The following is a 24,302-nucleotide window of genomic DNA, read 5'->3' on the forward strand; positions in this document are numbered from 1 at the left end:
TGGTTTACAACATAGAGGGTGGTGGGAATCAAACAGAGGCGGTCCCTCCTGGCAGTGGTTGTGCCTGTTTGGTCTGTGGCTGTGACATCAGGACTTCATGCGAGAAGTTCGGATGTGTGTGTGCTTAGACCTCTACCGCCAGCTCCACCGTTGTGATTGACGAGCTCGACGCTTTCTATGACTGTGATGACTGAACCTAGCCCCGTGGTGGACGAGTTCAGTCAGGTTGAACAACGAATCCAATCACTGACAACGCTACTTTCAAATCTCGACCGGAGACGACACAAAACACCCAACGATCCTTACACACCTCCAATTCTACAGAGTATCGCCACACTTCTGACTTGCGAGCAGAAGGCTGCAGTCACAGGCACTATAACTTCAACGGATGCCGATATCCTCATTGCGACAGACGCAACTCCTCTTGATTCGGATTCCGGTATCGGGGTCGGTATAGAACCAGTTCACTTCGATACCGTACCCTTCAGGACTACGCTGGATGATAGCAGAGGGTATGATACCAACTATCTGAAACATACATGCAGCGTTAACCGGGTGCAGCAGCCGTTTTCACGCCAGAGCGAAGCTTATCTGGACGGCGCTCGTTCACACGGACTTCTCAAAGCCGGCGCAAGTGTCTCGACTAAATCACTACATCCTCGTCCTTGGTTTCCCTCAGTTCATCGAGCGGTTCTCCATGCACGAAACTCTTTTCTCGACAGTTGATGGTGACGCCTTTTACCAGTACTTCTGGGACTGGGAACCATCCCAGTCGGATCGGGTTGCAACACTGGCGGTCGACGCTATCAATATCCCAAGTCTTCAGCCATCCGCAAGCCTGCATAGCGCGGAAGGCGAGGGAAAGTGGGAGTTCTCCACTCGCACGTTACAAACTTGGGCGCGGCTACTCTGCCAACTAATTGGCGAACTGGACGAGGCGCTTGACGAAGTTGAAAGTAGCGAAGAGTCGCCAGGGACCAGCACGGGTTGGGAGGATTCCACCATCAAGGTCAATGAATATTGCATGGCGCTGCATACCTTGCTCCGAGAGGGAGTACTTGAAACACTCCTTCTCAGGACGTCACTCGGGTCGTTCCTCGAAGAGAAACTTAGGAACTGCTGTTCTGCGGTCTCCCTTCCACAGCACTTTATCGAGGACGTTACGATCGGCGAGTCAAATTCTTTCAATGACACCGTGTCACTCGACTTACAGATTTTGAACACCGCTACTTAGATGTTCAATGGCAAGGAAACGAAGCGCGGGCCAACCAGGTCCTTCGCTTTTTGGAAGGCCTGTTATCTTGGCACGATGCGGTCCACAACCTCCAGAAGAACGTCGGAGAGATTATGTCTCTTCCTGCAGACAAGGTCAACGTTGCCATCGTCAAGCAATCGGCGGTAGCACACGATTTACTGCCATTGTCTCAAATATGTGACTTTATAACTGGAAGGCGCAGCGATGCCCAAGATTCCGAGCTATTCCCATCATCCGAGGATGCACAAGGTCTCCTTCGTTCGTTGTGCGACTACGACGAAGGAAAGAAATTCGCTGGCAGTGTACATCCCGAAGCGACATTACTCGGTCTCGTTACCCACTGGAACACCCCCCATCCAGTTAACTACGATGCTGAGATCAACGACGTTGAGGAATTGGCCATGATGTTGCAGAAGGTACGCGCCAAACTTCTTTCATAAATAACGCTAAACGCTCTCTATCCAGCGAGATCGATTTATCGCTGTCGGGTCTAGCAACCAGTGTTGCTTCTGTTGTCACATCGTTGGGAGACACAAGGAGGAGGATGTCATCGACGCATACCCTGGTACAAATGGTGTCATTCATCCATGGACACCTCCTCGCGTTGGCGTAAAGCTTTCCATTCTGAAGGACGTGGAGGCCTTCCTCTGGGATCAACTGGAGTCGGTCATCAAGGCCCACTGGGATCCCCCACTGTCATCCATAATGCGGTATCGGTGCGAAAGCCATTCGCCCACTTCGCAACGCGACCCCACTGCACCCCTTCTATTGGGATTCCATGATCTCCCTCCATCGCCTCCGAGTTCGACGTACTATCGCAGCACGATATCGCCCGACGTCGCGAGGAGACTCCAAGAAAATCGATCGCAGGACCGCATCATCCGCGAAATGTTCCACTCGCCGACCAGTCCATCGCTTCGCGATCTGGACTGCATCTCCGAATGCGACTCGAGTCCTTCCACCAACGAATCCGAATCGATTCCTGACATGGAGTGGAGGAGCTTGCTACGGCGTGGGAGTCGGTCTTCAGGAAAAAGAGTTGTCAGATTGCCCAGTCTCCCAAGTCCGCGGCAGCGCTCGCACAAGGCTCTTGAGCCTGATGATTCCGACGCAGGGTCAGATGGAGGATGCCCGTGTTCTCATCCATTCTCGAGTGATTTCCTGCAGCCCAGTTTGTCGAGGAGGTCGAGTGCAGGGCCCTTCCACTCAAACCATGATGCCCGGCGGTCCCATCGTCGTCTCAGCCAAAGTAGCGCTGCTGGAAGACAACATCCGTATAGGTAATGTTGTGGTTCTTTAGTCTCCCATGGACTCTTTGTTTGTGCCATGCAGCAGCCACGATCACGATACTTCGCTTCGCTATGACACGACTTACACTGTACTTCTAGCCATCGACTTCCGTTTGTATCCATAGTACGTATAGGCTGTCTCAGAGGAGAACGAGCCGCTCCCTCTGTCCAGCAGGGGCGATGCGAGAGGCATGATGTTACTGCGCCATCAAAACCAAACCTCATCAAGCTTGTAAGTTTCCAATGTCTGGACTAATCAATTCCATCGTGGTATATAGGGTTCGGTATTAAATAAATTACAGACGGCCCGTCAACCAAAATGTGTGGTTAGACGGATGGCGTGGATGATACATTACAGCCGGGGAATCGGCAGTGGAGTGGAGAAACTTGGGTCGATATCCCTGAATATGTCAAAGTTTCTGACCAAGGTAATCTCCTGAGCAGCCTACACTCATAGTCAGAACAGCGCTTCAGGATAGAAAGCGAGAACAAAAGGAATGACACGTACCCCCTTTGGCATCTTCAGATATGCCCGGTGCAGACGACCCTTCACCCCACCCCGACTTTCATCGCCCTCGTAACCGAGAATAGTTCGCCCCTTCTCATCCTTGCCCACCGCCACCGGGTTAATCGTCAGCGCACCAAACGGACTGCTCGAAAGCGCCTGCACTTGTGCGCGTTGCTCAGCCGTATTCTCGTTCCCCTTCAGAATATCCGACAGCGTCGAAAGGATATAAAACTGCGGAGGCATAAAGTTGATCTTTCCAGCTTTCGAATCCGCGATAGCCTCGGAAGGATGGACGAATCGTGCTGCGATCACTTCTTGACCACCATCTGTTCATGTAAGGTGAAGCCCGATGTCGTCGACAGATAGAGACGTAGGATCATCAGGGGAAAGAAGACTGGGATAGCGAGGCACGAAGCGTACCAGGAGTAGGCAGCCTCTCTTTCTTCTCTCCAGACGAGAAGCCAGAAACCGATGCCGACGGCAGGAACGTGACGAAAAACTGCGTTTCGAAACGCCTAATCATATTCCGTTGTTGTCGTCAGCGCTAGGTCAGACAAGCATTAACACGAGACGTACTTCGGAGGTCCAACAGGGGTTATCCATTTAGTGAAAGGTAATAGCGAGCCAATGTCAGGTGTGAGGCTGTTCTCCGACAAGAAATCCTCAAACAGCTTTCGCTGCTGATGGATGGCGAAACGTGCTTCATCGAGGACAGATTCGGGCACTGTAGAGTTGCCCGAGGACGGTGAAGCGAGCAACAACCCCGACTCCTCAAACGTCTCGCGAATGGCGGTTATGGCGAGCGATTTGTCCTGCTTCTGGTCGTAATTCCCTCCAGGGAACACCTATCGTCATCTCAGCCACCTCGGAACATCCGGACGAGTACGAGAAGGACGACGTACATGGAATCCACCAAACGCCGTCGCCTTGGGGTTCCGCTGAACCAACAAAACCTCGTTCCGGTGGTTGACAATGACCAGGCTCGCAGATGGACGTGGTACCGGCACTTTGGCGAGTCCAGGAACAGCTGAAGGCGATATCGACATGGGGAAAACAGGCGGAAGTCGTTCCAGTACAGTAGCTGCAGCTGCTGCAGCTGCGGCCTGTCTATAAGCGCGGAAAGGGGCTCGAATCGAACCAGGGAGTCGGATATTGACGACGCATTGGACCGGTCTCGCAAACACCGTGATCATTTATACCAAGAGAAAAAACCGGGCTATTGGAATGTGATATTGATATCGATTCACTTGGGGATGTTTTGAATCTTCAATCCGAATCCGAATCTGAAATCTGTGGTCACTGGATCCACCGCTGGTTGTAGTAACCCGTTCCACCCCCTTGCTTGCCTCCGTTGATGTAGACCTGGCCGGTGCCCCTGCTGCAGGTGGTCCTGTGCATGCGTCAGCTGGTACTGTAGCATTTTTCTCCCCGGTGGACAACCCCGGAAATGGCTGTGGAGTGGTATCTACCTGCAAGAGGGTGGTGTGACACTGTGGTCGAGAGGAAAGAGCGTGGACGCCGGTTGGGCCGTTCCTGTGATGGAGGTCATATCCCTCGTGATCAAACTCGTTGTCAGGCTGCCCTGCCGCGATACTTGCCAGAGCCTATGCGCTAACTGGCTGGAAAAAGGTTAATTCGCAACGCAAGAATATACATTTCAAGTTCCCTACAAACAAGCTGGGAGGTTTACATATGTAACTGATTCGGAGGTGGGTGAACGGGACTAATGCTACAGTTGGAATATGTGCTATCATAATGGAGTGCGTATGTATGTGCAGAGCGGGTAGACCAAAAAAATGACGAAGGGAACAAACATAGAGAATAAAAATAGCGTGTAATGCGCAAGACTAGGAAGGTGCAAGACTATGAAGATGCAAGACTAGGAAGGTTCAAGACTGGGAGGGTGCAAGACTATAAGAAACAAGAGACCAACCCGACCGTCGACCCAGCGACACGGACACGACCAAAACAATAGAATGAATCACAGATACGCCATCCTCTGCCTCATCTCCATAATCTGATTCCTGCTCATCTTCAACATCTGCTCATGAACAATCGGATGCTCCTTGACGATATGTTCACTCAACACAGCGAACGAAGCTCCTATTTCGAAACGAGCCACACGGAGTGGTTGACTGTTCCCAGGTTCTCGAGGGCGTGTCCTGTTATCATCGCCGAAGAAGAGAGAGAGAGTCAGCGCTAAGCAATGGACAACACATCCGACAAAGAAGGAAACTTACATGCACGACCGGCACGTCATCTTGTTGTTGATTTCCGAGTAAAGCAAGGGGAGGTGCATGACGCTAAGTTGACTCGGAGGTTTGGGTTTAGCCTTTGGTGATACCGATGCCGCAGGCGTACTCGCAGCGATCGTACCGGCCACAGCGGAAGCAGAACTCGAGCTCGTCGCAGTGGCCGAGGCAGTGGCGGTGGCAATAGGCGCCGAAACGACCCGCCGGCCATCTGCAGGTTCAGCCTTCACATCCACCGGCATCCTCACCGACGCACTACTGGTATGACGATGACCAACGCCAGCAGCGGTAGGGGTGACGGGCCTAGGAGGAGGCCCCGGTACAGTGGACGGCAGACCTCTCTGTTCCACCGGCTTTGGAGTCTCAGATTCAGTGATCTCCCCTTCCTCCCGTTCGTCGTCCGTAGCCACGAGTTGATCAACTTCCTCTTCGTCTGGGTCAGGCTTGATGTTTAACGGGTCGTCATCGATGCTCATTTCCCGAGCCTCGCTGGGCCGTGGTGGGACTGGGCCTGGGGAAGCAAGTGACCCCGACACCACGATGTCTCTCGAAGGCGTGGAACTTTGTTGCCCAGCCAATGTCGTCGTCGTAGGTTGGATTGGGTCGGAGCGATGGTTAGGCGTAGGATTACCATAAGTGGACAGTCGTGGAGAAACGGTATCTCGAACATTAGAAGAGGGCGCGGAACGGTGGGGTTGTTGATTGGATAGATCAGTAGGAGCGGTCGTGGGAGTAGGATGATGACGATGTGGTACAATCGGCGAAGCAGTCGAGGAATTAGGACGTTCAACGGGAGAAGTAAGCTGAACAGACGCTTGCACACTTGGGGCTCGAGGCTCCTGCAGCTGGGCGCCGTTACCTTGTTCCGGTGGCGAGACAGTAGAGTTAGTGGCCTTCGCGGCCTGGTGATGCTGAAGGGGCGACATGCATGTCGACATAGAGGGAACATCTCTTGAAGTCCCAGTGGTCGTCGAATTCGGACGAGAAATCGACGGAGGGGTAGGAAGGACCTGTGACTCTTGATGTTGTCGTTCAGCAGAACTTGGCTTGGGAGTGGGCGGCGAATGGGAGGATAGTTGTTGAGGTTGGTTTTGACCTTGAGTGTCACTTCGTTGAGCCGCTGTCGCAGGATCGTCAACCACTTGATCATGTGGCGAAACCCCAGAACCCAATGTCGAGTAAGGGCGTGGGCTCCGCACGAGCGGTGGAATACGAGAGTGAAGGCGCAGATCGGGGGAAGGAGTCGGGAGAGTCATCCCGGGTTCCCCATTCTCTCCTGGACGCTGTTCCTCTGTCCTTGGTTGGGAGGCCTGTGAGAGTACAGATGGCGCGTCCTCTGTGTTCTTATTCTCTGAGCTGGGAGAGCTGAGTTCCTCGAGCCGGGCGCGTGTAGCAGGCCGCTCCTCACTGGCTTGACCTTGTGATTCTGACCTCTGTCGTTTAAGAGCCCCTTCGAGGACAACAGGTGCTCGATGTTCAGAACCAAGGAAAGTTGGTCTTGTGGGCGAAGGATCGTTGCTGTCGGGTAGAATAAGGGGCTGGAGGTGATCAAGAGGTTCGTCTGACATGTCGATGTCGAGAACGATAGGGGTATCTTCGGATTCCCCATTGGAAGGAGAGCGCTCGGGCTGGGCGGGTGCGGTGAGTCGAGCGGGAAGAGCGGGACTGTGGTGATTCTGCGCAAAAGGCTCTCGCTCTACCTCATACGCAGGGAAGGGAGGGCGCCCAGCCAAAGCCGCGGTGGTGGGAGGTTGTACGGAGGGTCGGGCCGGAGCTCCGGCAGCTCCTGGGGCAGCGTTTTCGGCGGCAGCGACGAGAGCTTGAAGTTGCGGAGGTGTGGCCGTACGATTCCCAGCAGATTGTTGGTCGAGCTAGGCAGTTCAAGGGTTAGCAATTGCAAAACGACAAAGGCGCATTCAATGGGGTGTCATACCATATGTTTAAGCAAAGCAATGGCGCGTGCTTGTTCAATACACCTTCTCTCAGCCGTGTTCCGCTTCGTCCTCTCTTCCGCAATCTTCGCGAATGCGACTTGGAGCTTCTTCTCGACTTGATCCACAAGCTGTTGTCCGACCTTGGCGTACACTTCCTCAGCTGTGATAGTCGTCCCCGATGAAGCAACCTGGTCCTGCTGGAACCCATCCAATGCTTGGTACTTGGCCTCGATCGCGCTCTTCTCCGTCTCCAAGTTCGCAATAGTGGAGTTCGCTTTAACAAGTGCATCAGAAGTGGCAGCCAGCGTCACGCTAAACTTTGCGTTCTCCTGCTCGATGTGGCTCACCCTCGCGTGGAGACCGAGGTTCTCGCTCTGCAGTTTTATCTTCTCGCCGGTGAGCTTGTGTATGTGTCTTTGCAAATGAGAGATCTGGACTCTTTCCCGCTCCAGCTGAGTAGTGTAGTCTTTGTGCAGCTTCTCGATGACAGCGCGCAGTGCATTGACATACTTGGACCAAAGACCGTGGATATCCGCCGAAATTGGGTCGAGGATGGTGGCCACCGCACTATCAACTATGGCGCGGCTGTCAGAGGTGGTCATAGTCGAGCGCGTGATGGGTTGCGTCGGTGTGGCATATTGAGGTTGTTGTTGCTGCGCAGCTACACCGTAAGCTGGTGGGCCTTGGGTGGGTCCCGATTGCGAGTGGTGCTGCTGAGCAGGGAACCCATGCCCCGATTGGCTTTGGGCGGGAGTAGGTTGGGGTACTTGCTGTCGAAGGTGGCTTTGAGGCACCGCGCTCGGCTGAGGACCCATGGCCGGTGGGGTGAACGCGCTGGGAACACGAGGAGTGCCGGGTTGCGAATTGGGTGCAGACGTTGGGCCCTGCTGACGTTGGAACGTCGTGGTGGGCGGAGGAGGAGGGGGTAGTGGTTGAGACGTGTGGAATCCAGACCCCGGCTGACCCGTGGAAAGAGGTGGTGGTTGGACAAAGGGACTTGGCTGTTGCTTGACATGTGGACCTGGTGGTTGGGTATGAACCGAACTGGGCTGTGGAAAGGTTCCCGAAGCGCGTCTTGGAGGTGGCGGTAGTGGTGTGTGGTTAGGATGCCCCTGGTGCTGCGGTGGTGCTGCTGGTGGTGCTGGCTGTGGTGCTGGTAGTGGTCCCTGTCTATATCGGTTGTCCTGCAAGCCCTCGTAGCGGAAGTGCAGAGACGGTGACTAAAACAAAGCACGGTTAAAACATTCGTACAAGATCGAAGCATCCTGTCTAACCTGAGGAACCTTTTTCAAGTCAACAAAGATGTCAAACATCGTTATAAGGAGCTGAACTCACCGATGTAATGGACTGGGCTGGCGGTGGCAAATGAGTGGCAAATGCCTGTTGCTGCTGCTGGTGATTCATCGAAGTTGACGGTCCAGCAGCAACAATCGAGCTCGGAAGACGTGCACCCTGACAAAGGAACGTCAATTCCCACAAATTCGATATCCAGAAAAACGAAATACCTGAGACTGGTGGCCATTGTACTGCGGCGGTCCTGGCGACTGTATGGATGCCATGGCTTGCTACCTTCGATAGGCTTTCATCGATATCGTGTTTTTAAAGCTTGATTCTGCTCCTGCGGCTACAGCCGTCGCTTCTAGAAGTTGGGGAGGATCTAAGGGTCCTCGAGGCGCACAGATGAACACCTTGTGATCTCCACGCGCTGAAAATAAATTCAGATTGGACTATATCGCAGCTGTAATCTAGTACATTCTGTAAGTTTCCAAATGTTTCGAAAAAACAGTTGCCTCACAACTGGAACCTTCAGGGTTGACGCGACATGGAGGTAGAGAACAAGTTGCATTCCGAGTCAGAGCGCGCGACGATCAATTCAATTAGATCGGTTAAGTCCGTTAACAGCAAAGATAACTCATAAATACAGTAAAACTAAAAATACATTAGACTTAGCAGGAAGGATGTACAGTACGGATCCGGAGGCTTCTCTCAGGACTCGGGGAGAAGATAATCGTGATAATAAGGGAGGACGAAGAAGCTCAAAACATTTGCTGCTGGAACTGCCCACCAAATCCATTATCCTGATTGAGCGCTGAATCGACATTGGCAATGTAATGGCTCCAATCTGTCCAACTATAAAAAGGACGAGCGATCAGTCAAGGAGAGAAACGCCACAGAAAGACTAAAACATACTCGAGAGATGTGGGTACACCAGCCCAGATTGTCATGTTGTCCAGCCCGATACCTTGAGGGAAGAAATTGGGAATTGGCGATGTCCCGTTCGCAACAGGGATTTCATTGGCACTTGGATTACTAGGCCCAGCTTGTGGGGCCTGAGCTCCTCCAGATTGAGGGCTCATAGCACCAAGCAAGTTCCCTCCATTCGACGACATAAAGCTGTCCCAATCGTTATTAACTGGCGCAGGCCCCCCGCCAGCTGCCGCTGCAAAAGACTGGGCAAACATAGCTTCAAAGTCAAATGGCTGCCCTCCCGCCGACGACACTGCCGACGACACTCCTGCACTCGACGGCGGAGTGCCCGCCGCCGAAGGCAGGTGGAACGATTCGAATACAGGTCCAACGCTCAGTTCACTGCTGTAGACGGGGAAGTTGAACACTCCTGTCAGTGAGCATCCGATTTCCGAGGTGGCTGGCTGAGAGGAAGGAGGCGATGGCTGAGGGTCTTGTGTTGCGCTAGCAGAAGGCGAAGCGCTCCACCACGCTGGTGCACCAGAGTCGATAGACGATTCGGGGAGTGGGAGGTTGCTGACCGCTGCAAGAGCGCGGAGAACGTCGCTGATGAATCGGGGTGATGAGAAGGTTTGTCGATGGTTTTCGACCGAGACGCCTACCTGAATCGACCAGCAGGATGCCACCTGCGTTCAAACATTGCCAGAAGTCGTGCACATCGATACACGCTCTCCATCTCCTTCTGCTCGTCAAGTGGTATCCCAGCCTGTTTAGCACGCCAAATACTCAGCATGAGTATCAGACCGGACTTGAATATCGTCGCCTGAAACAGGTATTAATTACATCTCTTCGATGAGGTTTTGAGACGATAGCTAGGACGTACCTGGACTTGCGGCAAAGCCAGGAACCCTCTCTGCGAATGAAGCTCCATGATCCTACTACACGCACGAGCGGCATTGGTGCAAATAGCGAGCGACGACAACGACAATTTGCTGCGTATAGATATGAACGGTCGGTGGATGAGAATCTGGACCCAATAGAAGGTGCTGAAGATCAACGCGGATTGGTCGAAGAAAATGGGGTTGGGGTTATTGGGATCCCAGCGGACTGTATGGAGGTTTCAATGGACATATTCCGGTAACAGATGGAAGAACTTACGGTGTTCAGGAACAGTGTCCACCCATCCGTTCAATAGCGAATCTAGGCTGGCTAGGTTGTGCTGTTCCCATTCTTCTGGAGAGGACGCGTCTGGTGGAACTGTCTTCTTGGTGGCGTACTGAGCTGCACAGTCAGGTGGACTGGAAGGGAAGAGGTAAATATACACCGACGCACAAATACAGCTTCCGCAGACGACAAAACATTGAAGAGTTCCAGTAACTTCACGAGACACGTCGTCTGGGCAGGTTTTCCTTGAGGCTGTTTGAACGCCAAAGCAGGGTCAGGATTCTCCCAATACTCGTCATCGCATTCTATCGGAAGGTCGACGTCAAAGCTGCGCGATGAGAGTCGTCAGTATTAGAATGTCACAGATGTGCTGAGATTGCTTACTCGGAAGCATGGATAGCCCTCGGACGTCCATTCGAAATCGAAACCACAATGTCTGCGAGAACGAGTGCCCACCAGATCCGTTTCCGCAGTTCGCTTTGGACGGTTGGTGGACCTCGATGGCGACGATGAATTCCCGCATCCTGCGCCGCTCGAATAGCCATTCCAATCAAGTACCAGCAATCTTCTGGTGTCGACGCTCCATGGAGGTACGTCGCAGAAATCTACGCACGTCACTTTTGTCAGCCAGATCAAAGCAATTCACAGCCCTAAACAACTTACCCAGTACGTCTGCAACTCGTACAACGACGGCGTTCGAATGAACGACTTGCGGAATAACCTCAACTGCTTAAACCACTGATACCCACAGCTCAACTCGGAGGTGACACCCTCAGGTATAACCCTCTTATCGCTCGAATACCTCGAAGCCACAGCACATACCGCTAAAAGACATCCTCCAAACCCACGATCTTTCAAGTGCAGACCGGCTTTGACGGACTTGTCAAAGGTCGGCCGGTGGAGTACAGGGATGAAGACATTGCACATCCGGAAGTACGTGTCCACGAGGTGCTCGAGGAGGTCCGGTTCGGGAAATACGAAGGGTTGTTGGGGTTCTGGCGGCACGATTTCCCACTGGATGTGACGAGAATGTGTCAATTAGAGTCAGTGTGACATGGGGAGTGGGAGATAAGAAGGAAATGCCGTAAAAGACCAAGAGCCCCAAGGGTCCCCAACAAAGCGAAGAAACAAGAAGTAAAAGTCAAAATCAAATTGAATAGAGACACGTACCTGTTGGACTGTCCAATACTGTGGGCGCTTGAACGCCGCCACCTTCATTATTGCGCCCGGGTTACACGCCTGGGGGTTAGTCGCATACTGCCTGCTGAACTCCAGCGCCGCCTTGACCAGCATCCCACTACTCGACGGCCCAAAGAACCGATTACTCTTCGCGTTTATCGTCAGATTCTTCTCCATGACATTGGAGAGCTGCGTATCAACGTTATTGCTGTTCCCGGTGCCGTTACCGTTGCTGTTGCTTTCGTGAGAGTCCTCAGAGGTCGGGGAGCCTGTAGGATCAATCATGTACTTGGGTTCACGAATGATTGGGGAGGTTTCGGACTCTGGGGACGTCCGTGTTTGTGTGGAGATGGAGAGCGGCGATGGGGCGGTTGCACCAGACTTGGGGACTCGCTGTTCGAGTAAACGTGCGTAGGAGGCGAGGGAGATGAGCGTGTTTCGGATAATGGCTGGGTTTGTTGGGGCTTGATACGTCGCAGAGAGGATTGTCTCTAACAAGGGGTTCATCTTCTCCCGGTGTTCGTCCAGAGATTCGGGTTCGCGCAAACCGCGCTTTGGAGTTGGTCTGTCAAGCTCGTCCTAAGTCGAATGTCGCATAAAGGAGACATTGGCATACCTGAACTTGTACACCGTTTTCTACAGACCACCAATAAGCATCCTAGCATCCCCAATAAACACGGGTAACGCACCTGGTTAACATGGACATGCGTACACTCCGCGTTGAACGCAATACAATTCGAACATCGATTGTCTGGCATCTTTGCAGAATCGCCTACATTTTCGATAAACATGCTTGAGATTTAAGAAGGCACGAGCCTCACATCTGACTGTAGCACCCAATGAGATCTTAAACCAACACCCCCAAATGAAAAGCCAACGACGACGTACTCTTTTTCTGCCGACAGATATCGCATGCCCCCTGTAGCCTCCGGCGCTTAAACTTCACAGTTGGCGCTTCTTCACCGGGCATCGTCGCCTCTTCCTTGGTGTACTGTTCGTAGTGAGTTTTGAGAGCTTGATTTCAAAGTGTAAGATGGAAGGCCGTAGGTGGTATAAGGACAAGGTCAAGCCGCGACGACCACGAACCCCGCAGGGGCCGTTTTCGGTTTTCCCCATATTCCTGTGATTACCCCGGAATCAATTCCCTTTAATCAGGCTGAAGAGGCCCATCATACCTTGGCGCTCTTGGCCGTCAGGATTAGGAGATCTCGTCCGACTGGGGCGTTTGGCGATGGCTGACCTGTCAGAACGCGTCTGACTGTCATGAACTGCGACGTGGGCTGGCTGGAGGATCTGGTATGGGCCCTCTTAGTAAGTAGGTGGGCCTTTGTCTTGTCCTGATCCTAGTCGGGAGGTGTACACACAATTGGTACTAACATATGCATCTCCGACACGGCGAGAGGTCTTCCTAGTAGTAGCAAGTGGAAGGGGGCAGTGGGAGGCGCCCAAGACGCTCGGTTGGTTTCCCAGTGTCAGAATGTCAGCCCTCGTGAGCTCTCAGAAGCTGTCTCGTCTGTACACGAATGGAGACAGCGGCCACACATATGTAGAGAAGAGTACCTTTCCACCACTGAAAGACACCTGGGCTCATACAGAAGCGCTAACAAGCCTCCGAAATCCAACGACTCCGAGGTGTAAAACTCGGAAAACGAGGTAGTACGTGAAAACGAGGAAGGTGAAAGCGAGGTACACGAACACGAGAAAGGTGAAAACGAGGAACAGTGAGAAGTTGAAGAAGGGAATGAAAGAGAGGTCGTCTACGGAAAGGGGTTCGATGGTCATTTGTGTGCGGAACCACCATGTTACGCTTAGTGCCAGGGATAGGGGGATGAGGATGGAGGAGCCTTGGGTTAGGAGGCTGAGGGCTCGGAGGACTAGGAGCGAAGAGTCATCGTGTCAGAGGGTGCAGAAGCGACGAGTAGAGCGAGCGAGAGCTAGAAGGGAGGTTGTGCTTACTGGGGGCGGAGAAGTCGTGGTGGAAGAATAGTGGCCATTTTGGGGGTATGCTGTCTTCGTAGAGACCGAGCCAGTACAAGCTGTAATATTTAGACGTGCTGTTAGCATCGAGAATGGAGCCAAAAACAAAGGGGTGTCATATATACATACCAGATAGTAACGATTGACCCGTAAATCCATTCAATTTCATTAGCTTCGCCCTTTTGACCCGTATACAATAATCCAGCCTTTGCAAGTCCGAACGCTGCAGCACATATGGATACGAGGATGCGGTACCCCGTTAATCCCCAAATAGCCTTGGTTCGGGTGTAGGGGAAGCATATCTCATGTTTGCGTGGGCGGTCGTCGCTGCAGTATCTTGGAACTGGAATATGGAAGAACCGGAGGAGGGAGGCGAGGGACTGGAGGTAATCGTGTGTGAAGAGGAAGTGTGGGAGGTAGCTCGCGGTATTGAGGGGCCATTCAAGTTTTCGATGGAGGGGGATGAATAGGGGGTAACAAGGTGAAGAGTCGCTCTCCGCAGATGATTGCTAAGGGTACATTGAGGCTGTCAGAAAATGAATAAACTCTGCTATCCATTCTTAGCTTGCATATAACGGCAACAAATAGCCTGTCATCGATCACAAAACGTACCTCAGGCTTTTAGCGCCCACTGAGATTGAAATCGTGATTGGAGATCAATTTTGATCGCGGCACGCAGACCTGAGTTTGTTGCTGAGGTTCAATATTTTTCCATCTTCCCGACGAGCATCTCGGCTCTCCCAAATCTCTAGACTTCTAGCGCCCTCAATAATGACCTCAATTCCCTGAACATTCCCAACTAACGAAGAATAATCTAAACTACACGAAAAAATGGCCCCGGTTGTCAAACAAAATGCGCGAAAGGCGCCAGAAACGACTGGCGTTGAACGGAATACCAAACGACCGAGATTGGAGGAGTCGAAAGTGGCCAAGTTTACTTCGATTGCTGCTTTGCAGGCTGCGTTGAATGCGAATAATAAAAGGCCGTGTGCTGCGTTGGTTCAAGGTGTGTTCACCAGCTCCATTATTGTCACAACTGAACGCTGAATTGGGTGGGGTTTGTAGCGCTTACGACTCTGCGTAACCAGATCTCTCTACGCCATGCTGAAGTCGAAGCTTATATTGAGGACCCTAGAACGAAGCTTGTTCAACATAACGATGAACGATTGCTTTTGGCGGAGGAGTGGTGTAAAGTCAGTCCTGGACTGCCGGTGTTGTTTGAAGTCTGGAATGAGACGTTTGACGAATCTGCAGGTACGTCCATGCGAGTTTTTCGACAGGTTTTCCAGAACTAAAGTCTTGTTTTATTTTTACTTGTAGCGGCTGCCAATGGATCTCAAGGCGTAGCTATGGCCAATTCAGTCGCGTCGTTGGTTCTGTCGGTCTTCTCCTCGATCCTCACACTGTTGTCGACCTCGTATGTGTTCCAAGCGGCTGGTATTCAGATCATCAAGAACTTCACCCCGGACCATTGGCGGCGGCTCAACACCTATGTGACTGGACAAGGGAGGGGAAGGAATAACCAGGGACCAAATAACGAGCTCATATTGGTATCTCTGCGTTTGTTGGCGGTTATGTCGGAGAAATGGGACTCGAAGCGGGTGTATGAAAGTTTTGCTTGGGAGTCCAAGGTCAATCTTTTCTTGTTTCCTAACCGACTACTGTGCTGACCGTGCTATAGGCATTGCCAAAACTTCTAACGATGCGCCGTAAGGGCGATTCCTCAGTCAATCCACTAGTTAAACCCGACATCCGAACGGCGTACATCGTGTTCCTCCTCTCCTTCCTCTCCAACTCGGTCGATAGCCGTGTCAGCTCGCAAACAAAAACGACGTTCCTATCGACACCAGCATCAGCGTCGGCGTTCCATCCTATTTTCAAAACTCTGCACTCGGACCATGCGACTGTTATCAAGCGTGTGTTGGAGGTGGCTTGGGAGGGGGTGTGGTGTGATATAAGAATTAGTAGGACGCTCAAGATCAGTGTTTTTGGGGATTTGCATGGGGTATTAGGACATGTGAGTTTTGCTCCGTACTATGTTTGTTTCCTACTCACACAACTTCCAGTTTCTCAAACTCTACGACAATACGGATGCGTCTGGTGCCGACTACAGCCCCGCCGACCTTGTCCACCACTTCCTCCTCGCCATATGCACTCGTCCCGGCGTCGGCCTCTGCTTCAAGGACCGTGGCTGGTATCCCAGGGAAGGCGAGGAAGACGCCTTGGAAGCAGCGGAAACCAGGACGACGAAGGATTCGGAGAGGGGCAAGATCTACAATGTCATTCTCTCTGGTCTTTTGCGTATGTTGAAGGTCACCGATGATCCTCGCCAACAAGAGTTGGCTCTTAAAATTCTGCAGGCGTGTCCGGAACTGGCAGCGGGGTAAGTGCAGCCCCGAATTCTGGTTTCTTCGCTGTTTAAACGCGTAGCTAGGTATTTGCCGGCATCCGGATTGACGCTTGACCCTCCCCGACTCTCTTCAAAATGGCTGGCCAACATCGCCTTTGTGACAGGTGTTATCAACCTCCCTGTACCCGTCGAATCGTTCCACCTGCACTCTACGCAACAGTCGACCACCTCCGAAGGTACCCTCTACAATCCCGTACCGCCTCCTGTGGCCACTATCCTCGGCAACATCATCCCCGCCAGTCAAAATTTGAACATGAAGAATGTGTTCACAAAAGGTCTGCAATTTACGACCACTCCAGCAAATAGCGGTAGCAAAGGCTCGACTGCAGCAAGCACCACGACAACGTCGCCTTCCCTCGGAAACCTCGTCCAACATACCACAGCCCTCTCCCTTATCAAATGTCTCGACAAGCTTGCTAGAGTGAAGGAAGCGTTTGAAGAGGTCGCTTCTGCTCTAGGCGAGGGTGAAGCCGAAGGACAATGGACACGTCGCTTGAAGGAGGTTATGCGGGAGGTTCGAAGGCGGTTACCTGAATTCCAAGTCGTGGTCGCGTTCTGCAGTGCCCACCTGCGAGCGTTCGCGCCCGCCGAATCCACCACCACCAATCCATCCGTTGTTCAAGCCTCTTCTGACTCCGGGACCTCGTCGGCGTCGTCGGTATCGCTGATCAAGAAGAAGGCGTTGTTGGCGGAGTGCGCGATGCGTCTTTTGTGGATGTACCAGAAGTGCTTGCCGGAGGTGGTTGAAGGAGCTCGATTCGATGTTGGGAAGATTTTGGTTGGGTTCGAGTTTGCGTTCCCTGGTGTGGACCCGAGCGATGCGATTTCTGATCGGGGGGAGGACGAGAGTGACGAGGATGATGGAGAGGACAAGATGGATGAAGATGAGGATGGTGAGCGTGAAGAGCCTTCTGAGGGCGACGAACAGGACGAAGGCGAGAGTGACGGCGGAGAAGACGGTCCGGCTGCCGAACAGGAGAAAACCCAAGAATCGGAAGACATCGACGTTGCTCGCCGCCTGCATCGAATCACTCAACTCCACATCCTCCGTTTCTTAAAAGAGAGCAACACCTTCGTCGCCTCGGGTGGATGGACAGGGAAAAGCCATACCAGTGCCAGCGGGCAAAGTCAAACCCACCTCCACACCCTCCTCACGCAGTTCATCCGGTTCCATCCATCCAGTGCAACCGGCAATTATGAGCTTTCTATTCATGGGCAGATTACCTCGCTGGTCAAGCATGTGTTGGCGTCGACGTTGTTGTTCCAGGATGACCCTGATGAAGTGGACTTTTGGTTGAATTCGTTGCCGTATGGTGTGAGGAGGGTGAAGGTTGTTACGAGGTCGGTGAAGCGGGAGGGTGGAGGGGAAGGCGAGGACGCAGGCAGAGATGAGGAAGACGACGAGGACGACGAGATTCAGACGATCACTGTCTATCCTGAAACGCCAGATGGCACCCCTCTCACGGATGAGCGAGAGGCTGTCATTGCTTTCCTGGACGAGTGTGTGCAGAGGTGTTTGAAGGCGCCGTACAAGTATATCGAGGAGATGGAGTCGTTTGCCAATGCTGACTCGACGGCCATGGACGTGGATTCGACATCCGACTCTGCTCGACCTTCGCCCAGTACGACCGCGTCGATCTCAACGCCCAGCCCGCTGCTCTGCACCGTTGTCGAACAACTCGCTGCCAAAGTCCGAGCTAAACTCCTTTCGCCGTCGGACTTGCTCGCTATCACGACGTTCCTGCGCAAACTCTTGTTCGCGTTGCTTGGGCGAACTGATTTGTGGACCGTCGAGGCAGCAGACGGTGGTAGCCTCCAGACGCCCAATCCCAATCTCGCTGTGCTTGTATCGATCGCGAAGAAGATTTCGGAGAGTCTGGATGTCGAGAAGTTGGTATTCGGGGATGAGGAGGAAGGTTCACCTCGACATGGTCTGATTAAACAAGTGGTCAGACGGGAGGTGGATCTCATGGTTGATTCCCTTTACGCTCGACTTTCCAACGCCTCCTCCTCAACTACCGATGCACTCGCCACCGCCAAAGAGCCACCATCGCAACAAGAAGTAGATGACATCGACGACTTCCTCGAGTTGGTTGAAGGACTGGACCTCCCACCTTCCAAACGCGAACGCCAACTTACAGCGTTCGAGCTGGTTGATTGGGTTCGACTACTTGATAGTCCGCTCAACGCAGCGCAGACGAAGAAGATATTTGAGATTGTGAAGGAGTTTGGGGGTGCGTGGGGTGTTAGGGACTTGGTTGGTGTGTTTGATGTTGGTTCTACTCCTGGGTTGGTGGAAGTGTTGGAGGTGGTGGGGAGGGAGGAGATGAGGGATGGGTGAGTGGTTATCTCCCCGCGAATGTCTATCATGCTAACGAAGCTCGTGTAGGCTGCCGTTCGAGTATTTGTTGCGCCATGCAAGCGCTGAAGACCTTGTGAACCCCGAATTCCAGAAGGTCCTCGTGGATTCTGCGACGCAGCATGGACCGAAGAGTTTCTTCTACTCCCCTGCGAACTCGGATTCGGTCGTGGTGTATGCCACAAGAGTTATCCGCGTCATCCTGCATCATCTGCAGCAGTGGAGAGCGAAGGGCGAAGGCGGTATCAGCAATGCACTGTTGCTGGTGTTGGTTTCCTTCTTGGCGGCTTTGAAGAGCGCACCACAACCTTTTGAAGCTGTCAAGAGTGTGTTGTTTGGTGGGCAGTTGCCTGCGTTTAAGGGGATGCTGTTGAGTTTGAAGGCTGTTTCTGTTTCGGCTGGTGAGTGCATTGTCGTTTCGGTTTTACGGGTGGATGGTACTTTCTGACCTTCCCATCTTGCAGCGATTGCCAAGATTCAGGCCACTTGTCTAGACTTCACCTCCGCGAAGGATAGGGAGCTCGTTCGGGATACCGCCATCTTCTGGCGTGACCAGTTCCTGTCCTGGATGGAACAGCCTACTGCCTCTAATGCCTCTAACGAGCTCGCACAGCAGCAGGTCGATTACGCGCTCTCTTGGATTAGGTTTTTAGATCCGCTCGCCCTGCTTGATTGTCTCGAGTCGACACTCGCCCTCGCGTCCACTACATCCTCGAATCGAACATTCCTCGCTCTGCTTCAAGTGGCTGCAGACCCACTGAGAGCGTTGGCTTCCGGTAGTGGATCGTCCGATAACGTCGCGTTGCTCAGTTCGCGACTTTCTCTTCTGTTCAAGTTGCAAGCGATGCTTTCGACTTCGGCTTCGGCGCAGGATGGGCCGGGTGACGAAATGCTTCGTGGTGCGTTGGAGGAGTTGATTGCGACTGCCCTGGAGTCGACTTTGCCTGTGGGTGTGATGGGCACGTCGACCTTGTCTGGCCCGCCTTCGTCGCTTGCAGAGTTGTTGCGGGATGCGGATTCGAGGTGGAAACAGAGTCGTCGGGAGGGAGTGGCAGCTAGGCTTGATGTTGCCTCTCTTCTCGGCCAAGGGACGTTCACCAACGCCACGGGGAGGATTATTGCGAGCCTTCTGTATAGGGAATCGGGTTCGACGGAGGGTGGGTCGGCTGAAGAAGCTGTACTCGATTGGCTCGAGTCGGAGGGGAGCAGCAAGTCTCCTCTCGAAGACCTCGTTCCCGTCCTCCATTCGGTGCTTCATACTACCCTCCATCGTCCTGAACGACACAAGGTGCTCTCGTTGTTCGGTGACAACAAGCGGCTATCCAAGGTCCTTCAGCGGCTTGCCAAAGCGTTTGGGGACGAAGGCTACAGTCCGGTTACTCGAGGTCGGGTGCAGGCTGTGGTGAAACTATTGTTCCAGCATGGACTGTCGGATGAGACGCGAGTCGAATCGGTGGAGCATTGTTTGAAGCAACTGCGCAAGGCCATCCCCAGCGAACCAGCCTTTATCTCTCCGGAATGGATCTCCCTCGTCTATTGGGTTCAAGCTCACCTGCGGTCCTCGAAAGAGTCTCGGTCTCTCGTCAACGAGGCTATCGAATCGACGCTGCAGTACCTCACTCGTCAGTTGGGTGGTCAAGATGGGTCTAGTTGGTCGGACCTGGAAGATCTCGCTCGCAATCTCTCAGGTTTGGTGGAGACTTCGAAGGACGCAGAGTTCAATCAGGGGACGATCGAGACTTTGTTCCCTGTCATTATCGAGCATCATCTTGCACAGCCTGTGTATTTGATGTTGGTGGAGGCGTTCCTTCGGGTGGCCAATTTGAAGGTACGTCCCTCATATTGTTGTGACGAGGTTTGGCAATGGTCAACTGACGTTTCACTATGCCTAGCCCCTTGTCGTCAACCGGTATCTTCAAGCAATCGTCCAGCATCCACGGTTCTACAGGCTGCTCAGCACCACCGCTTCACCAGAATCCCTATCGATCAAGGAGGCCATCACATCCGTGTTGCACACCCTGTTCCACCTTCACCCTTCCAACACCTGCCAAGTGAGCCACGTCGAACCTTTGGTTCGCATCTATCGCGGAACGTTGTCGAAACCTGATCGTAGGATTCTGGATATCCTCCAACTCTTCGAGGGGCAGCGCAAACTTTCCGTGGCTGAGCTTTTGGCCAAGTGGTCGAACAGCCAGATCGCTTCTTCGGTCTATACACCTTCGTCCAGTTCGCTCGAGGCGGTTCAGAGCTTGGATGCGACACTGGTGTTGCAGACGGCTTTGGCGTTGCCTTATTGGAGGCATATTGACCAAAGGGGGTTGGGTGTTGAGGCAAAGGGCAGGGAGGAGCAGCTTTACGACCCGGTGTTCTTGATGCTCCTGTTTGGCCATGTTCTTTCAGAGAACCCGCCTTCTGGACCAATTGGATGGATTGAGCTATTCCGTACGAACGTTGTCGGGGTTGTTGTGAGGACGTTGTCGTCGAGTCATGAACCTACTCGTCGGTTGGCGCTCTCGCTGTTGGTTGGTGTGTGGAAGTTGGTTGAGGTGCGTTTCTGGTTATCCTGTTTATGGTTCCTTACTGATCTCATTGTTAGGGTACGGAGCTCCAAGAGAAAGGACATCTATTGTATGTCATGAACCAGATCAAGAACCTCTTCCCATCGCCTTCGACATCGTCTAGCGACGCGTACCCGCCACGGCTCCCGTCCTACATCACTCTCCTCCTGTTCCACGCCCTCCGTGGGATCTTCAATCCTTCCCACTTCATGTACCCCCTCACCTCACGCTTCCTGCTGCAACGCCCAGAGATCGACATGACCGACGTCCCGATGCTCTACTCGTTGCTGTACAGCAGTGTCGACGATCGGTGGAGGAAGGAGAGGGGATGGATTCTGAGGTTCCTCGCGGACGGCATGCTTGCCACTGGATCTGGCTCTCAAGACTGGAAGATCCTCAAACGGAGGCATACCTGGGATCTACTAGCCAGTCTGTATCAGAGCGCGTCTGAAGCAAGCGTGGATAAGGAGAAAGGGTTGAGGCAGGCTATATTGTGTGTCCTCGTTAATCTTACTAGGCATAGCAAGCCGTGCTCGAGTTTGGTGCTGAAGTCGGGGTTGTTGGCGTGGATTGAGATGCAGTTGAAGAGGGAGATTGGTGTTAGTGGTGGTGCGAGTAGGAATGAGGGTGTGGCTTGGATCAAGATTATTGAGAACGTTGTTCTGGTGCTTGATAAGGACAGGCTGGAGGGCACTTCGCTTGAGGGGGAGTGGCAGGCGACACTGTGGAGATCTATTGCCCTTTTGTTGTCGAAACACGGTGCGTTTGTCCTCTTCTCACTGGGAATTATTTTCTGATAGCATTTGGATTCTAGCTTTCGCTACTCAAGTCTTGCCGTTTGCAGCCCGTGTCATGCTCAGGCTTGGGAAGCATACCGGTCCCGACTGCAAGGCGTCTGTGGAAGCAATGTCACTCGCAGTCCAGCGATTGGAAGATCTCGAGGCTGGGATTCAGCTCCCGGATGCCCAGCTTTCAAGTTCCCATGCACTGCCGGCGCTGGACGACCTGCTCCCACCTGCCCTTCACGCCTCGTATGAGCTCCATGACAAGCCTCAAGTGGAATCGACCTTTGCTCTGTGGGGTCGGTTGGTGGAGATAATGTGGAGAACGGTTATGGCGATGAACGCTGGGAGTGAGGAGAATGAGGCGATTGGGGCTGTATGGGCCAAATTGACTAGTCGGCTGCTGGTTTGGGGTTCGATAGTCGGACCGGGTCGCTCGGAAGAGGCAGAATGGGCGAGGATAGAGTCCGTTAAGCTCCTTGGTTGAAGGGCTAGCGAGTTTCTGGATATATAAACGACGAGCATACTTTTTCAATACTATTTTCACCGGTCGAATTCAGACTTCACGATACTCGGCGCTGTGAGTGGGAGAATACCTTTCACATGAGGCTGGTATCCGTCACTCGCATGGACGGTCAAGTCAAATTCTGGACCGTGTGAGTTAACTTAAGGAAACCCGCGACAAACAAGGGCCTCTCGTAGATCAATAATCTACAGCGCTGGTATTGCTGAAAGTTCCTGGTTTCCCGATCCAGACTCAGATACAGGGTCCGGTATGTCATATGCCCCAGAAGCCTTCTTCAAGTTGAGACGAGATGCTAATCAGTGAGTAATTCTCTTACTAGTATCCATCGGGACACGATGGGAACTTCTCTCAATCCATGAGCTATTTACTTTCAGGGAGTCGATATTATTCAGATTTACTACCAAACAGACTCCAGTAGTATCATATCCTCCAAGGTCCAGACTCAGCACTTCCTTATGCTTGGGTGCAGAGAACCTGCTCTCGTGGTCAGAGAAATGGAAGAAGCATGCAGCAACAGAATACGTACCAATCCGGGATAAATGTTGCTGCAGAACTCGTTGACGTTGGGGTTGTTCTCGAGTACCTTCGCATATGTAATTCCAGCGGCGGTAGCGATCGATACGCATGTGTCTCCTTCGCTGACTGTGACAACGGGAGAGCAGTCGAAGCCCTCGCGGGCGAGGCAGATGATCTAAACATGCTATATTAGCGATGAAGGTGCCATGGCAGATGGAGACGGGTACTACCTGGCCAACCCAGAGATTGCTGCACTCCGCGTTGATGACGGTGAGCGGGTTTACAGCCGCAATCTGGAATCTAATTGCTTTCGTCAGTCTGGCTCGCTGTGCCGTCAGAGAGCGCTCCAACATACGAAGATACTCCTTGCGAGTCGGCGATCTTGTCGCAGGTATCGCCTGCCTGCACCTCGTAGGTTCGGGTGCAAGGAGGGAGCTGTGCGTCGACAATCCCAGTAGCAACCACAGCGAGGGCAACGAGCTTAGAGAAGGAGAACATGCTGAAAGTGGGCAATTGAACGAGTAAAACTGTTCAACTGAGGATTGAATCTCGGTTCTAACGCTGCTTTATAGGTTTCTGGCACTGGGCGCTTAATGCCTTGCCGTCACAAAACCAAGTCATAGACCAAAGATCATAGTCGGGCATTTCGGGCGTTTCATCCGGAACGCGGAAGGAGATGGCAGCTAGGAGCCGTCAAAATGACTTTGAAAATGTGAGAATACCGCAGTCCACTAGTTTCTCCGTACGACTCACAATTGTTGAGAATGGCAGGGCGTGTACCAAATGGGGTGGTCCAGCCGCCTTTTTGTGACTCTTTACTCTTCTCATCATGCTGATGCGCTCGTTCTGGGAATTTCCTGCGTTCCGACACCCGGATGGAAGTCTTGGGGATTCTGTTCTCCTGTCTGATCCACCTTCAGACAGTATTCTCTCCGTGGTCGTCGGTGAAAGTGCCGTAGTTGCGGATGTAAGGCGTAAATACTAACGAGGAAACCTAACGAGAGTAGTCGGCTGCCAGTGACTCCAGTAAAGCCAGGGGGAAAGGACGTGGGATTGAGGAATTTCTTGACTCAGATTCTATCCGAGTCGGTGCACTTAGTCTGATTGGCCCCGGCTCTTACGATGGCATGTGGGCTCCAGGCTCACTGAATTCTTCCGCAGACAGTACATACTAACAACACCTTCAACGACGCCAGAGAATGATTCGGTACATAGTAGCGCTACGGAAATCTGGGGGTTCCCTCTATTCCAATCTCGCTGTCTTCTTCAATCGGGTGCAGGATAAACAATCAGGGCACAAGTGTCCACTGAATGCCTGTACTGGGCCGGGATCGAACATCGCTACTCAGGCATGGTCTCGGACACAGTTGCCATCGTGGGAAACAACCTGAAGTTCTGCAGCGGTG

At 52.8% G+C, this 24,302-nt stretch overlaps 6 protein-coding genes across 6 annotated transcripts; 2 read left to right on the forward strand and 4 right to left on the reverse strand.

The window, feature by feature from the left end:
• Positions 1 to 697: 697 nt before the first annotated feature.
• Positions 698 to 2,539, forward strand: CC1G_14539 (hypothetical protein; the record flags this gene model as incomplete). The annotated part of the gene is made up of 3 exons (XM_002911061.1): positions 698 to 1,169; positions 1,235 to 1,671; positions 1,721 to 2,539. The coding sequence occupies 3 exons, from the start codon at positions 698 to 700 to the stop codon at positions 2,537 to 2,539; spliced, it is 1,728 nt and encodes a 575-aa protein (XP_002911107.1).
• Positions 2,540 to 2,896: 357 nt separating this feature from the next.
• Positions 2,897 to 4,245, reverse strand: CC1G_06688 (hypothetical protein; the record flags this gene model as incomplete). The annotated part of the gene is made up of 5 exons (XM_001839423.2): positions 2,897 to 2,989; positions 3,053 to 3,378; positions 3,473 to 3,567; positions 3,629 to 3,897; positions 3,955 to 4,245. 5 exons carry the CDS (start codon positions 4,243 to 4,245, stop codon positions 2,897 to 2,899), a joined length of 1,074 nt encoding a protein of 357 aa, XP_001839475.2.
• Positions 4,246 to 5,033: 788 nt separating this feature from the next.
• Positions 5,034 to 8,797, reverse strand: CC1G_06687 (hypothetical protein; the record flags this gene model as incomplete). The annotated part of the gene is made up of 6 exons (XM_001839422.2): positions 5,034 to 5,214; positions 5,293 to 7,175; positions 7,238 to 8,458; positions 8,513 to 8,521; positions 8,574 to 8,690; positions 8,744 to 8,797. 6 exons carry the CDS (start codon positions 8,795 to 8,797, stop codon positions 5,034 to 5,036), a joined length of 3,465 nt encoding a protein of 1,154 aa, XP_001839474.2.
• A 477-nt stretch (positions 8,798 to 9,274) lies between these two features.
• On the reverse strand, positions 9,275 to 14,303 carry CC1G_06686 (hypothetical protein; the record flags this gene model as incomplete). Its single annotated transcript, XM_001839421.2, has 18 exons — positions 9,275 to 9,368; positions 9,429 to 10,031; positions 10,088 to 10,191; positions 10,309 to 10,532; positions 10,584 to 10,701; positions 10,758 to 10,917; positions 10,974 to 11,194; positions 11,253 to 11,603; positions 11,760 to 12,333; positions 12,385 to 12,404; positions 12,458 to 12,540; positions 12,657 to 12,759; positions 12,944 to 12,984; positions 13,133 to 13,221; positions 13,465 to 13,642; positions 13,725 to 13,804; positions 13,875 to 14,254; positions 14,292 to 14,303. The coding sequence occupies 18 exons, from the start codon at positions 14,301 to 14,303 to the stop codon at positions 9,275 to 9,277; spliced, it is 3,435 nt and encodes a 1,144-aa protein (XP_001839473.2).
• A 273-nt stretch (positions 14,304 to 14,576) lies between these two features.
• On the forward strand, positions 14,577 to 22,341 carry CC1G_06685 (hypothetical protein; the record flags this gene model as incomplete). The annotated part of the gene is made up of 11 exons (XM_001839420.1): positions 14,577 to 14,751; positions 14,811 to 14,999; positions 15,066 to 15,376; positions 15,427 to 15,762; positions 15,812 to 16,128; positions 16,180 to 18,492; positions 18,545 to 18,915; positions 18,979 to 20,342; positions 20,407 to 21,060; positions 21,111 to 21,831; positions 21,887 to 22,341. The coding sequence occupies 11 exons, from the start codon at positions 14,577 to 14,579 to the stop codon at positions 22,339 to 22,341; spliced, it is 7,206 nt and encodes a 2,401-aa protein (XP_001839472.1).
• Positions 22,342 to 22,833: 492 nt separating this feature from the next.
• Positions 22,834 to 23,394, reverse strand: CC1G_06684 (hypothetical protein; the record flags this gene model as incomplete). Its single annotated transcript, XM_001839419.2, has 4 exons — positions 22,834 to 22,854; positions 22,907 to 23,071; positions 23,127 to 23,196; positions 23,252 to 23,394. The coding sequence occupies 4 exons, from the start codon at positions 23,392 to 23,394 to the stop codon at positions 22,834 to 22,836; spliced, it is 399 nt and encodes a 132-aa protein (XP_001839471.2).
• Positions 23,395 to 24,302: the final 908 nt, after the last annotated feature.

The sequence above is a fragment of the Coprinopsis cinerea genome, assembly GCF_000182895.1.
Source record: "Coprinopsis cinerea okayama7#130 chromosome 5 map unlocalized cont3.5, whole genome shotgun sequence".
Classification (NCBI taxonomy): domain Eukaryota; kingdom Fungi; phylum Basidiomycota; class Agaricomycetes; order Agaricales; family Psathyrellaceae; genus Coprinopsis; species Coprinopsis cinerea.